At 41.9% G+C, this 16,418-nt stretch overlaps 1 protein-coding gene across 2 annotated transcripts in view; it reads right to left on the reverse strand.

Moving 5' to 3' along the window:
- LOC106605699 (transmembrane protein 145) overlaps window positions 1-13,120 on the reverse strand; it is a 38,938-nt gene extending 25,818 nt beyond the window's left edge. Inside the window, exon 1 of one of the 2 annotated variants that reach the window (XM_045718691.1) lies at window positions 12,830-13,120. In XM_045718691.1, coding sequence (XP_045574647.1) covers window positions 12,830-12,934 — 105 coding nt within the window. In that variant the 5' untranslated portion in view covers window positions 12,935-13,120. The remainder of the gene's footprint in view (window positions 1-12,829) is intronic. The other variant, XM_014201595.2, reaches the window with a different exon arrangement.
- Between the last annotated feature and the right edge of the window lie 3,298 nt (window positions 13,121-16,418).

The raw sequence follows: 16,418 nt of genomic DNA on the forward strand, positions 1-16,418 counted from the left end.
AATCTCAAATCTAAAATATATTTTGTGTTATTTCATAGTTTGATGTCTTCACTATTATTCTACAATGTAGAACATTGTAAAAATAAAGAAAAACCCTTGAATGAGTAGGTGTGTCCAAACTTTTGACTGGTACTGTATATCAAGAGGTCTAACTTCCAGACCTGCTGAAGCATACAGTACTACATACTGCACTTCAATGTATTTTATTGTCCTAGATTGTATTGTCCTAGGCTAAAGGTGTATCCATGACTACGGAGCAATCACAAAGGAGGAGAGGTGGTGGGGCTGGAGGCCTGGGGTATATCATATGACTGCCCAAGGACTGTGAAAGACCCCCTTGTTAGGCTCAGACACACACACCAAACCTCCATTCCCCCATTATTGTCATAGCAACTGCCACATGCGCCTGAGTTTGCAGCTGCCATAGAAACCATGAAAGTCACCGCACTCACTCAGAAATACACACACTCCTTTCTACTTCCTTCTCTCTTTCTCACACACACGCACACACACACACACACACACACACACACACACACACACACACACACACACACACACACACACACACACACACACAACCCAGTAAATTAATCTGTGTTTCTGTGTTGCACGGACAAATTCATCTAATTTTAGACCCTCCCTTAACGTCTTTCCATTTGTATTGACCATCTCTCTCGCTCTAGCTGTCTTTCTGTATCTATGACCTCTTCTTCGATCTAGCTGGGCTGTTTGGTGCCTGACGTTTTCAGTTGCTGAGCACTTCCGGCCATGCAGTCCTGTCTTACCCTGTTCATACCCAGTAAGGAAATAGAGTCTAACAACAGTGTTTCTGAGTTCTGTCCTACCCTGTTCATACCCAGTGAGGAAATAGAGTCTAACAACAGTGTTTCTGAGTTCTGTCCTACCCTGTTCATACCCAGTAAGGTAGAAATGGTCATCAAAATTGTTAAAAGGTCAAAACAATGATACTCCCCTTAAATGCAACAGTTGAACAATGGATGAAGATACTCCAAACTTTTTAAATCTTTATAATCCATCAGATATTGAACTTTAGCACATCATGAATGGAGTTCTGGCATTTTGGTGGGAATTCAGCTATTCAATTTATTGTAAAATTTCATTTTTTTTCTAAGAATGCACTCATATATACATTTTCTTACTATATCAGGTATCTTTTAGATATATTTTGTGTTCAAATGAAGACAATTATACATGACATATTTGCATAAATACACCATGTATATTTGCATCTATGAATAAATTAACATAAGGAGAGAAACAGGGCTGCAACCACCAACGCCAGGGTTGTGGGTTCGATTCCCACGGGGGACCAGTACGGAAAAAAATGTATGAAATGTATGCATTCACTACTGTAAGTCGCTCTGGATAAGAGCATCTGCTAAATGACTAAAATGTAAATGTAAAAACTTGCTCTGTCTACCCTACCTGCAGTCACCTGCTCTGTCTACCCTACCTGCAGTCACCTGCTCTGTCTATCCTACCTGCAGTCACCTGCTCTGTCTATCCTACCTGCAGTCACCTGCTCTGTTTATCCTACCTGTAGTCACCTGCTCTGTCTATCCTACCTGCAGTCACCTGCTCTGTCTACCCTACCTGCAATCACCTGCTCTGTCTACCCTACCTGCAGTCACCTGCTCTGTCTACCCTACCTGCAAACACCTGCTCTGTCTATCCTACCTGCAAACACCTGCTCTGTCTATCCTACCTGCAAACACCTGCTCTGTCTACCCTACCTGCAGTCACCTGCTCTGTCTACCCTACCTGCAGTCACCTGCTCTGTCTACCCTACCTGCAGTCACCTGCTCTGTCTACCCTACCTGCAGTCACCTGCTCTGTCTACCCTACCTGCAGTCACCTGCTCTGTCTACCCTACCTGCAGTCACCTGCTCTGAATACCCTACCTGAAGTCACCTGCTCTGTCTACCCTACCTGCAGTCACCTGTGCTGTCTAGACAGCCTCATTAATTACTGTTGTCACATTGCTTAACTAAAAAAACAATGCTAATAGCAGGATGCCCTCAGATTCAAAAGTCCAACACATGGTGTAAAAATAAATGTAGCCCCCTCCCCAACGATACAAATATTTTCATGCCCCTTCCTTATACTGTGAAATAAATTGCACCCCCCCCAAAAATATTTACTCTAAATAATGTTTACGCCCACAAATAACAATAACTGTAACGACCCTGTGTTTATAAACGTGGATAACGACTTTGCCACTTCAGCATTCTTTGTGGCACAGTCCAAGCCAGGCAGGGCTATGGGCCAGAAGGTTGAGGGTTCGCGGACCACCACAGACGAGCTGACTCTCCCTGGCTGTTTCATTACACTACGATCAGACTGGCTGCACACAACGATCAGCTAGGGGGAAAATCCGATTTTCAACATTTTAATGCCATATTTATAATAATATAAAATATATGCAATTCATTTTCCACCAACAGGTTTCTGTGCCAAGGCACGACACAACCAATAAATAAAGTATACCGACGTCGGGCACTTCAATATCATGGTTTGCGTTTTCAATACCACAATACATACAGTTGAAGTCAGAAGTTTACATACACCTTAGCCAAATACAGTTTTCACAATTCCTAACATTTAATCCTAGTAAAAATGTCCTGTTTTAGGATCACCACTTTATTTTAAGAATGTGAAATGTCATAATAATAGTAGAGAGAATGATTTATTTCAGCTTTTATTTCTTTCATCATCATCCCAGTGGGTCAGACGTGTACATACACTCAATTAGTATTTGATAGCATTGCCTTTAAAATTGTTTAACTTGGGTCAAACGTTTTGGGTAGCCTTCCACAAGCTTCTCACAACAAGTTGGGTGAATTTTGGCCCATTCCTCCTGACAGACCTGGTGTAACTGAGTCAGGTTTGTAGGCCTCCTTGCTAGGACACGCTTTTCAGTTCTGCCCACAAATTTTCACAAGGGTTGAGGTCAGGGCTTTATGATGGCCACTCCAATACCTTGACTTTGTTGTGGCAAAATGGCTTAAGGACAACTTTGGAAGTATGCTTGGGGTCATTGTCCATTTGGAAGACCCATCTGCGACCAAGCTTTAACTTCCTGACTGATGTCTTGAGATGTTGCTTCAATATATCCACATAATTGTCTTTCCTCATGATGCCATCTATTTTGTGAAGTGCACCAGTCCCTCCTGCAGCAAAGCACCCCCACAACATGATGCTGCCACCCCCGTGCTTCACGGTTGGGATGGTGTTATTCGGCTTGCAAGCCTACCCCCATTTCCTCCAAACATAACAATGGTCATTATGGCCAAACAGTTCTATATTTGTTTCATCAGACCAGAGGACATTTCTCCAAAAAGTACGATCTTTGTCCCCATGTGCAGTTGCAAACCGTAGTCTGGCTTTTTATGGCGGTTTTGGAGAAGTGGCTTCCTCCTTGCTGAGCGGCCTTTCAGGTTATGTCAATATAGGACTCGTTTTACTGTGGATATCGATACTTTTGTACCTGTTTCCTCCAGCGTCTTCACAAGGTCCTTTGCTGTTATTCTGGGACTGATTTGCACTTTTCGCACCAAAGTACGTTAATCTCTAGGAGACAGAAGGCGTCTCCTTCCTGAGCGGTATGACGGCTGCGTGGTCCCATGGTGTTTATACTTGCGTACTATTGTTTGTACAGATTGGAAATTGCTCCCAAGGATGAACCGGACTTGTGGAGGTCTACAATGTTTTTTCTGAGGTCTTGGCTGATTTCTTTTGATTTTCCCATGATGTCAAGCAAAAAGGCACTGAGTTTGAAGGTAGGCCTTGAAATACATCCACAGGTACACCTCCAATTAACTCAAATAATGTCAATTAGCCTAACAGAAGCTTCTAAAACATCATTTTCTGGAATTTTCCAAGCTCTTTAAAGGCACAGTCAACTTAGTGGATGTAAACTTCTGACCCACTGGAATTGTGATACAGCGAATTATAAGTGAAATAATCTGTCTGTAAACAATTGTTGGAAAGATTACTTGTGTCATGCACAAATTAGTTGTCTTAACCGACTTGACAAAACTATAGTTTGTTAACAAGAATTTGTGGAGTGGTTGAAAAACAAGTTTTAATGACTCCAACCTAAGTGTATGTAAACTTCCGACTTCAACTGTAGATTATGTCAATCTCGACAAACAGAAAAAGCATCCCTCCTTACCTTGTAGGCTTACCCAGTATCAAAGGTTTGGCTTGAAAATCTAACTTTTTGGTGTTTTGCAACAGATGTCTCTTGATTGGATTTATTGATTGATTGATTGAGATATATATATATATATATATATATATATAAAAAAATCAATATACACACACACACACACACACACACACACACACACGTCAATTCAACGTCTGTATTGAAGCGTTAGGTTCTAGGTGAGCGAGGAATAGCCGCTCGGTTTGGAGAGGAGGCAGAGAAAGCGTTAAGCTTTCATGAATCACTGGGCCTGCCTGGAATATATGTTTCGGTTAGCTGGTAATTGCCGGCTTTTGGCCAATAAAATGTATTAAAAGCCATGAAGGTTCAAACCAGTTCGTAAGTGTTTTGTTAAATTCTGAGCCCTTTTTTTGTTTGCCACAATATAATATCCTTCTCGTATTTTCCCTATTAAAATGTACTTACTTTTGATGTTACCCTAATAAAGTTTAGAAACTTGTGTGAAAGTTTGATGTGGCTCTTAGCATATTATACTGCAGGCCTATGATATTAAGGGAGTGCGCGCCGACAGTAGAACTTCAGGTGAGGAAAAATGTTTTAGGCTACTCCTATATTCTTACAATATAATGATTATCTTTATAAAAAAAATATTAGGATAAAAAACTAACGAAGTAGCCTCCCTCTGTACGCCTACATCTCTATTGCAGACGCAGTAGGCTAGCCCATCTGACAAGGATAATTAATTGCATTCTGGTGTCATGTTTCATGTTTTGTTTGGACCCCAGGAAGAATAGCTGCTGCTTTTGCAACAGCTAATGGGGATCCTAATAAAATACCAAATACCAAATAGCATGCCGCCGGCATATCGCTCTCTCTCTCTCTCTGGGGCTAGGCCTAAGCTTCTCTTTCTTTATATACACATTTGTTAATATTAATATTGTATAGTGGACACCTAAGCCTATAGGCCTAAGCATGCAATGCCCTGATGCATATAGTGCTCAAATCTCCGACAGCTGAACCGTGAGGTGGACAATTATTATTTTAGGAAAGTAAAAACCAATAAAACAATAGGCCAAAAAGCTTTGTAATGCTACACATCTACACACAAGGAAAAAACATTTAGTAATTAATTATAGGCTGTTTTGAAGGACACGTAAATGTGGCTAATTTGGCCAACATCCCTTGTTTATTGAGGCTGCTGGTTGCGTGGGTGACGCCCTCATGGGTTAAACACCCAATGCATATGGATTTCTCAAATGTCCAATAAATTAAAATCTGGTCGATTTCCAAGGCATTCCTAGTCGATCACCAAACATTTATGTAAAAAACCCAACGATAAGCCTTGCGTTCCAATTTTTTTAATTGGTCTCGCTCTGTTGGCGGTAGTTGCACCCGATCAGCTGCCCTGCTCACCAGGTAGGCGACGTGTTCACATTTTCTACCATTTTATATGTCTGAAGGTACAAAGTCTGCCTTCCCGGCGGGCCCGGGGGAAGCAAATCAAGTGCACTGTAGGCCTACAATTGGCCAATGGGATGGCTCAGATGACTGTGTCTGCAGTAACGTAGCAGGCGTTAAAGACAGCTACAGCGAAGTTGATACTGTGAGATTTATAAACTTTAAAACCATGACCAGAGAGTGACTGTCAACCAATACAGCAAAGAGCTGCTGTTTTGATGAGTGAGTTCATGTTTAAGTTTTTACTCAACACTTTCTATTCAACACTTTTATAAGCCATAAAATGTGTGTTTTCCCTACTTCCACTCACAATACAACCAGCACTGCAGCTGCAATGAATGAGAAGGAAAATGTATCGATAGGCTTGCGTTGTTATTATTAGTGGCTTGGGTCTTCTTTCTTTGGTTATAGAAGTAACAAAATACATTTGTGCATGAGGCAGAAATAATGCGGTGCGACTCCAGTTTGGCCATCAGCTGGAAGACGGTGTCCCTTTTGGGTCAGTGTCAGCTGAGGAAAGGGAGAACGGAGAGACGTTGAGAGGCAGACCCTCAGTCTGCTGCCCTCACCCTCTGCTGAGGCTGACCATCAGATAGATGCAGGCTCCATCAGCCCGGTAAAAAAAAAAACATTATTAAAATGTATATGTAACAGGTGTAAAATATAATTTATGTATTTCACCGAAAATCACTCATTTATTTTAATTTATTATTTTAAGGTTATTTTGAGATATATTACACTATTTTCAAGAGTGAATTATTTTATTGTACTTCTTTTCTAAATTGTGTCAAGTTGTGATGTCATCAACGGGAGCCATGATTTTACTCCTCAATTTGCTCAGAGCGTGACGAGGAGAGGTATGTGTTATGTATGCTCCGGTCTTTTGAATGCACATGTTCACAAATGCACAAGAAAAGACAAGCAGAAGTTATATTGTCACTGATTTAGTGTTGCATTACTGTTTATAGGAATATATATTAAGGTGAATGGGAATAATGTTTGAGTGCAACTTTGCAAGGCTAGCCCAGCTACTGTTAGCTTTGTTGTGGGAGAGGGTCTCTTTCAAGTGCCTCATGAGTTTTCTGATGATTTGCTTACGGGCATTCTGCACCGTCTTTTGTCTTTTATCAGGAAAATATACTTGCATGGGAGTCCAGACGGCAGCATTAACTTTTGCTTGTATTTGTATCCATTCCATGCAGGTATGTTGTGAAATGTGACGATGTTGTATTTCATGTTTAATGTGCCTAGTTAGCTGTAGTTTATTTGTGTTACCTGTCCAGTAATTTAATAAATGGCATCGTTGCTTCATTAGTATGCCTCAGGTATAATGGTACAATAGTACACTCTAAGAAATACTGAGCACTTATTAGCCGATTATTGGTGTACAACATTTATAAAATTAAATCTGAGTCTTTTGAAAATATGAACATGTACATTTTGTACAATGTATTGTTTTGTTGATGCTTTTACTCCTGAGTTTGCTCAGAGTGTGATGAGGAGAGGCAAATATACTTGTATGGGAGTCCAGACGGCAGTAGTAACTTTTGCCTTGTATTTGTATCCATTCCATGCAGTCATTAAAAGAGAGACAACCGGCAGAATTGTGTCCAGAGCCTTGTCTTCCACCTACACTTCACCAGAACACTACGCAGAAAGGTACCGGTGCAGAGCCGGTTACATATTCTCACTCAGCTGTGCCTGACAAGTAATACAACAACTGATTTTATTACCAATGTGATCATATAGCCTTCCTCAAATGTTGAAATATCATTTTCAAAAACGGCTCGAGAAGAACAACAATGCATTGGCAAGGCCATTCAAGCAAAGCCAATATGCAGTAATAATGTTTTGGGCCTATTGCTCAAATGTCATTACTACACTATTGTTTTAATAGGTTAATGTTGCATAGGCTTACATTTTTTAAGTAGCGTAAAAAAAACTATTTCAACGGTAGATCTCGGCTTGCATTTTGACTCAAAGTGATCTCGACTCAAAAGTTTGGTGACCACTGCTATAGCATATTACAGATCTGGACAAACGATCCACCTACCACTATTGTCACTTCGGCTCCTGAGTGGAGCAGCTAGAGGCGTCATTTCCTCGGTCATAACGTTAACGGGGGAAAAGGACAGGCACAAGCAAGAGTATGAGCGTGTCGCAGGAGTCAAATTAAAACAATCACTGCAGCAAGATTTAAGTGACAAGTGGATTTTGCACTCCTCAAACAGGAAATATATGTCTGAAAAAAGATCCTCAGGTGGGCGGGGCATGCGCTTAAGAAACAGTAAGAAAATAGAACCTAGTCTAACAGCAGTGTTTCTGAGCAGGCCAGTCCAGTCTAGCCCCAGTCCATGCAGCTCAGTGTAAGCCTAGCCCAGAGGACACCTGTAGTCCTGCACTAGGCCCAGTCGGTCTCAGTGGAGAGTAGTAGGGAACAGGAGCAGTGGAACAGTGGATGGGGTGTCAACCTTAATCCCCCTTAGTCCTCTCATTACCCCACGGCCACTGCATTGTGATGCAGAGACATTGAGCCAGTGTGTTTATGAGTGAGTGAGTGAGTGAGTGAGTGAGTGAGTGAGTGAGTGAGTGAGTGAGTGAGTGAGTGAGTGAGAGTGTGAGTGTGAGTGTGTGTGTGAAAGAGGGTGTGTGCGTGTTAGACAGCCCATTAATCAAGTGCTAGGCCTCGATGCAGTATCCGGTCACTACAGCGGTCACTACTACTCCCTCTCTCTCCCCTCTGTCTGTCCCTTCTTTCCTCCATCTCTCGCTCTCCCTTCCTCTTTCCCTCTCTCTCCCTGTCCCTTCCTCTCCGTCTCTACCCGCTCTCGCTGTCCCTCCCTTCCTCTTTCCCTCTCTGTCTCTCCCCCTCTCTCCAGAACCCGGTTTGCTTGCTAAGCCTCATTAACAATTAATTACCAATCAGCTATAGTCCAGTCACCCCTGGACCTCTCAATGATTCATTAGTAAGGTTACACAATGGTGCAACACAAACACACTCACTTGCCTAAACATACTCACTGCCACATGAAATCACAATCACACACAAACATAAATAAACTAAAAAACCTAACCTATTATCCTCCCCACCATCACTGAACCTGATCATACCTATAATCCTCCCCACCATCACTGAACCTGATCATACCTATAATACTCCCCACCATCACTGAACCTGATCATACCTATTATCCTCCCCACCATCACTGAACCTGATCATACCTATAATCCTCCCCACCATCACTGAACCTGATCATACCTATAATCCTCCCCACCATCACTGAACCTGATCATACCTATAATCCTCCCCACCATCACTGAACCTGATCATACCTATAATCCTCCCCACCATCACTGAACCTGATCATACCTATAATCCTCCTCACCATCACTGAACCTGATCATACCTATAATCCTCCCCACCATCACTGAACCTGATCATACCTATAATCCTCCCCACCATCACTGAACCTGATCATACCTATAATCCTCCCCACCATCACTGAACCTGATCATACCTATAATCCTCCTCACCATCACTGAACCTGATCATACCTATAATCCTCCTCACCATCACTGAACCTGATCATACCTATAATACTCCCCACCATCACTGAACCTGATCATACCTATAATCCTCCCCACCATCACTGAACCTGATCATACCTATAATCCTCCCCACCATCACTGAACCTGATCATACCTATAATCCTCCCCACCGTCACTGAACCTGATCATACCTATAATCCTCCCCACCGTCACTGAACCTGATCATACCTATAATCCTCCCCACCATCACTGAACCTGATCATACCTATAATCCTCCTCACCATCACTGAACCTGATCATACCTATAATCCTCCTCACCATCACTGAACCTGATCATACCTATAATACTCCCCACCATCACTGAACCCGATCATACCTATAATACTCCCCACCATCACTGAACCTGATCATACCTATAATCCTCCTCACCATCACTGAACCTGATCATACCTATAATCCTCCCCACTATCACTGAACCTGATCATACCTATAATCCTCCCCACCATCACTGAACCTGATCATACCTATAATCCTCCCCACCATCACTGAACCTGATTATACCTATAATCCTCCCCACCATCACTGAACCTGATCATACCTATAATCCTCCCCACCATCACTGAACCTGATCATACCTATAATCCTCCTCACCATTACTGAACCTGATCATACCTATTATCCTCCCCACCATCACTGAACCTGATCATACCTATAATCCTCCCCACCATCACTGAACCTGATCATACCTATAATCCTCCCCACCATCACTGAACCTGATCATACCTATAATCCTCCTCACCATCACTGAACCTGATCATACCTATAATCCTCTTCACCATCACTGAACCTGATCATACCTATAATCCTCCTCACCATCACTGAACCTGATCATACCTATAATACTCCCCACCATCACTGAACCTGATCATACCTATAATCCTCCCCACCATCACTGAACCCGATCATACCTATAATCCTCCTCACCATCACTGAACCTGATCATACCTATAATCCTCCTCACCATCACTGAACCTGATCATACCTATAATCCTCCCCGCCATCACTGAACCTGATCATACCTATAATCCTCCCCACCATCACTGAACCTGATCATACCTATAATCCTCCCCACCATCACTGAACCTGATCATACCTATAATCCTCCCCACCATCACTGAACCTGATCATACCTATAATCCTCCCCCACCATCACTGAACCTGATCATACCTATAATCCTCCCCACCATCACTGAACCTGATCATACCTATAATCCTCCCCACCATCACTGAACCTGATCATACCTATAATCCTCCTCACCATCACTGAACCTGATCATACCTATAATCCTCCCCGCCATCACTGAACCTGATCATACCTATAATACTCCCCACCATCACTGAACCTGATCATACCTATAATCCTCCTCACCATCACTGAACCTGATCATACCTATAATCCTCCCCACCATCACTGAACCTGATCATACCTATAATCCTCCCCACCATCACTGAACCTGATCATACCTATAATCCTCCCCACCATCACTGAACCTGATCATACCTATAATCCTCCTCACCATCACTGAACCTGATCATACCTATAATCCTCCTCACCATCACTGAACCTGATCATACCTATAATCCTCCCCACCATCACTGAACCTGATCATACCTATAATCCTCCCCACCATCACTGAAACTGATCATACCTATAATCCTCCTCACCATCACTGAACCCGATCATACCTATAATCCTCCTCACCATCACTGAACCTGATCATACCTATTATCCTCCCCACCATCACTGAACCCGATCATACCTATAATCCTCCTCACCATCACTGAACCTGATCATACCTATAATCCTCCCCACCATCACTGAACCCGATCATACCTATAATCCTCCTCACCATCACTGAACCTGATCATACCTATAATCCTCCCCACCATCACTGAACCTGATCATACCTATAATCCTCCCCACCATCACTGAACCTGATCATACCTATAATCCTCCCCACCATCACTGAACCTGATCATACCTATAATCCTCCCCACCATCACTGAACCTGATCATACCTATAATCCTCCCCACCGTCACTGAAACTGATCATACCTATAATCCTCCTCACCATCACTGAACCTGATCATACCTATAATCCTCCCCACCATCACTGAACCTGATCATACCTATAATCCTCCCCACCATCACTGAACCTGATCATACCTTGCCTGCTGATTTGACATGTTGTACTCTACTGTGACTTTGAGGTGGAGGAGTGAGGCTGTGTGTGTGTGACCTTGGGTGGGAGTCCGCAGACAAGACTGATGTGTTGAACAGTCCCACGACAACACACACACACACACACACACACACCCTATATCAACATGTCCAGATGAGTGTTGTGTCAGTCCACTCAGACCAGTGACATGGTGTTTGAGGGAAGACACAACCCTGGTTCAGACTAACACCACGTAAGAGAAGAGAGTATAGAGTACGTCTGGCATGAGCTGGAGATCTAATATGGATTATGTTATTCATAAGCATTTCTGATATCATACAAACACTAGTGCATTTAGCTAGTTAACTATATTATAGTTTGTCAATTTTCAATAGCTCTTGATTGGAAGCCACATGATCTGATAAGAAGCTTAAGTGTTTCTACATATGATACTGCTTGATTTTATTTGACCATTTTTTTATATATACGTACATAAGAGCGCTCCAACCCGTGACGCCTCCACATACAATAAGAAAATCATCAAGGATAATACAATAAAGTTTATTTCCATTGTGGTCCTTTTGAAGAGGGAAGGGGGAAGAGGGAATTAATTATATTGTGTAGGACTGGTGTTAGCCTACTTTATGAGGCATGACTGTCATGGGTTAAATATCACACCTGATCATCAAACTGTTATGCAGAAGTGGGACACTAAAAGAGCTGAGATGTGAAGAGTTATGAGAGAGCTCAGTGCACGGGATAGTCGCGGCTGGCGCACATCTGTCTGGTGCACATGGAAACAATACGAGTACAACATATAATAGCATCGTTGATATTGATAATAGATTGATATCAGAAGACGATGTGTTATATTAATAGGCTAGTGTTAAGTGTTAGAGCACGGCTGATGTGGGATGAGGAGGTCAAATAATAAACAATATGCGACGTGAGCGACAACTGACGCACACCTGTAACCGCGGGGTTACCGTTATTATATGCGAATGCTGGATGTGAGTTATTTTGGTTACAGTGTAGGATATCACCAACGCTTGGCGCATCACAAAGAAAAATACATGCTAGATGAATTTGCAGGGCACATTCTCGTAAACATGCACAGCTTGATTCTACCGTTCGGTGAGAGCCACAGAACGATGAAGATAGAAATAGAAATACGCTTGCTCTGACACGCATAGAGATGCGCACAAATACAAGGCAGTATGGACAGCCTGTAACATCTTGGAAAAATTGCTTGGTTTGGAATAAATATGATCAGGCAATTTCGGAGCGCGTCACACTCGCAATATAATATATACACGGAAAGGCTTTAGGCTACATGAGAAGGCGCTGACGAGTCTAATAATGGTGTCATTGTCACAAGTGATACATTAGGTATCAAACACCTTACCTCCTTGGTATTGACGATACCTCTCACGTATTTCCCCAGAACCGAGCCAACGCAGAGAACGCTGGACACCACGGCCAGGCACAAAAGTCTCTCGCAAACCTCCATCTTATCCCAGTATTTCGCTACTCAGTGGTCGTCCCGGCCCCACTTGCCAATCAACTGGAATGCAGGAAACGACAGTATCGGAGGGAAGCAGAGAAGACACAGGGCGCGCGTTCTCGTCTTTTGCCGATGCATGTGGCCCCAATAATTCAGGTGTGAGCGCGCTTTGGATACGCGCCCCTACCCCTTTCCCACTCACGAGTAACAGAGGCAGAATGCGCGTTCTCGCTCTCAGATTGCGACACATTCAAGACATACATCAATCGTTCACATTGAAATTAATTTACCTATTTGAGCAAACATTTTCGACGGGTGGGGTTTTCACTCACATTATAGGCCTATTGTTCACTCTTAGCCTAGACCTATAGAATTGAACAAGACTGTAGTAGGCTACACCTAAAATCACTACACAAATTAGCCTACGTAAATCATCACACAAAGGATAGGTTACATGATTTTCACATGTTGAGATAAAAGTTGCATGTAAAGTTTAATTAATGTATTTATGTTTGTTTGTCATTTTGTCTTGTCTTTAAACATTACACACTACAGGTGAAAAGTTTAGAACACCTACTCTTTCAAGCGTTTTTCTTTATATTTACTATTTTCGACATTCTATAATAATAGCGAAGACATCAAAACTATGAAATAACACATATGGAATCATGTAGTAACCAAAAAAGTGTAAAATAAATCACAATATATTTTATATTTCAGATTCTTCAAATAGCCACCCTTTGCATTGATGACAGCTTTGCAAGCTCTTTGCATTCTCTCAACCAGCTTCATGAGGTAGTCACCTGGAATGCATTTCAATTAACAGATGTGCCGTGTTAAAAGTTAATTTGTGGAATTTCTTTCCTTCTTAATGGGTTTGAGCCAATCAGTTGTGTTGTGACAAGGTAGGGTGAGTATGGAGAAGATAGCCTTATTTGATAGAAGACCAAGTCCATATTACAGCAAGAACAGCTCAAAAAAGCTAAGAGAAACAACAGTCCATCATTACTTTAAGACATAGTCAATCAATACGGGAAATTTCAAGAAATGTTAAAGTTTCATCAAGTGCAGTCGCAAAAACCATCAAGCGCTCTCATGAGAACCGCCACAGGAATGGAAGACCCAGTGTTACCTCTGCTGTCAAGGATAAGTTCTTTAGAGTTACCAGCCCAAATAAATGCTTCACAGAGTTCAAGTAACAGATACATCTCAACATCAACTGTTCAGACTGTGTGAATCAGGCCTTCATGGTCAAATTGCAGCAAAGAAACCACTACGAAAGGACACCAGTAAGAAGAAGATACTTGCTTTGGCCAAGAAACACGAGCAATGGACATTAATTAGACCAGTGGAAATGTGTCCTTTGGTCTGGAGTCCAAATGAGAGATTTTTGGTTCCAACAGCTGTGTCTTTGTGAGACGCAGTGTGGGTGAACAGATGATCTCTGCATGTGTATTTCCCACTGTAAAGCATGGAGGAGGTGGTGTTATGGTGGGGGGTTGCTTTGCTGGTGACACTGTCTGTGATTTATTTAGAAATCATGGCACACTTAACCGGCATGGCTACCACAGCATTCTGCAGCGATACGCCATCCCATCTGGTTTGCGCTTAGTGGGACTATCATTTGTTTTTCAACAGGACAATGACCCAACACACCTCCAGGCTGTGTAAGGGCTATTATACCAAGAAGGAGAGTGATGGAGTGCTGCATCAGATGACCTGGCCTCCACAATCCCCCAACCTCAACAAAATTCAAATGGTTTGGGATGATTTGGACCGCAGATTGAAAGAAAATCAGCCAACAAGTGCTCAGCATATGCGGGAACTCATTCAATACTATTGGAAAAGCATTCCAGGTGAAGCTGGTTGAGAGAATGACAAGAGCAGGCAAAGCGGTCATCAAGGCAAAGGGTGGCTAGTTGAAGAATCTCAAATATAAAATATATTTTCATTTGTTAAACACTTTTTGGTTACTCCGATTCCATGTGTGTTATTTCATAGTTCGGATGTCTTCACTATTATTCTTCAATGTAGAAAATAGTCAAAATAAAGAAAAACCCTTGAATGAGTAGGTTTTCTAAAACTTTTGACTGGTAGGGTATGTGTTATTCTTTTTACCGTCGAGGACCACTTTGGAAACAAGCATTTTAATTAATACTTTCAAGTGATATCCTCTAGGTCCACATTGTACATTTTGTTGTATATGTCTGTTAACCAAAATAAATTAAATTCAATAATAGCCCACAAATAAAGTGTCTTCCTTAGTCCAGACACTGCCCACTAACGAATGCCTACTTATTAATGAGTTAATTATACAAAGATCATTGTTCAGTTATATTAGGCAGCTCTCTCCTATGGCTAAAGATTTCAAACACTAGTCCAATTTTAAACCATTTAAAATTAACTTCATGCTGGGTTATGTTCCCTACATCACAAAATAAAAAACAATTGGCACACTACATTTGATGTAGTGTGCCGGTGTGTCAATCTGAGTAACATAATAAAAACATCTAAAATCGGTCAATTTAAGCTGAAGATATGTTACACTGCTACAGTGGTGTTTGTCAGACCATGTCATGGGACTAGTCTGAAGGTAACTTATACAAATTAATGGAAGTATGGAGGCAGTTATGAGCCAACAAAAAGAGGTTAAATGTGTGTTAAAAAAAATATAAATATTTCCTGAGCCTTCTTATCTCCTAGATATAGGACAGACACCAAACAACCCTATTCCCAACTGTTTATACTTTGAGGTTAATAGCTTGTGGGCTATCCATACGTTTAGCATACCTCATACAAATAGGTCTATTGCCACATGTCCACCAGATGCATCAAACTCTTTGTGTTCCGTCAGAAGTCATTCATTGTCAATGGAGCAGTCCGCAACACTATGTTGGTGGTGCTGCACTAGGCTGCGGTGCGTTCTGTGTACTGTATCCGTTCAATATTTTCAACTCGTTGCTTTACTGTGCGGTGGTACAAACAGAAGTACACAGACTCCAACTAGCTAGCTTTTAGCTATACTGAACAGAAACAAAACTCAACATGTAAAGTGTTGGTCCGATGTTTCATGAGCTGAAATAAAAGATCCCCGAAATTTTCCATACGGACAAAAAGTGTCTCTCTCAAATTTTGTGCACACATTTGTTTACATCCCTTTTAGTGAACATTTCTCCTTTGCCAAGATAATCCATCCACCTGACAGGTGTGGCATATCAAGAAGCTGATTAAACAGCATGATCATTAAACAGGTGCACCTTGTGCTGGGGACAATAAAAGCCACTCTAAAATATGCAGTTTTGTCACACGACAATGCAACAAATGTCTCAAGTTGAGGGGGCGTGCAATTGGCATGCTGACTGCAGGAATGTCCACCAGAGCTGCTGCTAGAGAATTGAATGTTAATTTCTCTACCACAAGCCACCTCCGTCATTTTAGAGACTTTTGCAGTACCGGCCTCACAATCGCAGACCATATTATTTCTTACATT

The sequence above is a fragment of the Salmo salar genome, chromosome ssa05, assembly GCF_905237065.1.
Source record: "Salmo salar chromosome ssa05, Ssal_v3.1, whole genome shotgun sequence".
NCBI classification, from domain to species: domain Eukaryota; kingdom Metazoa; phylum Chordata; class Actinopteri; order Salmoniformes; family Salmonidae; genus Salmo; species Salmo salar.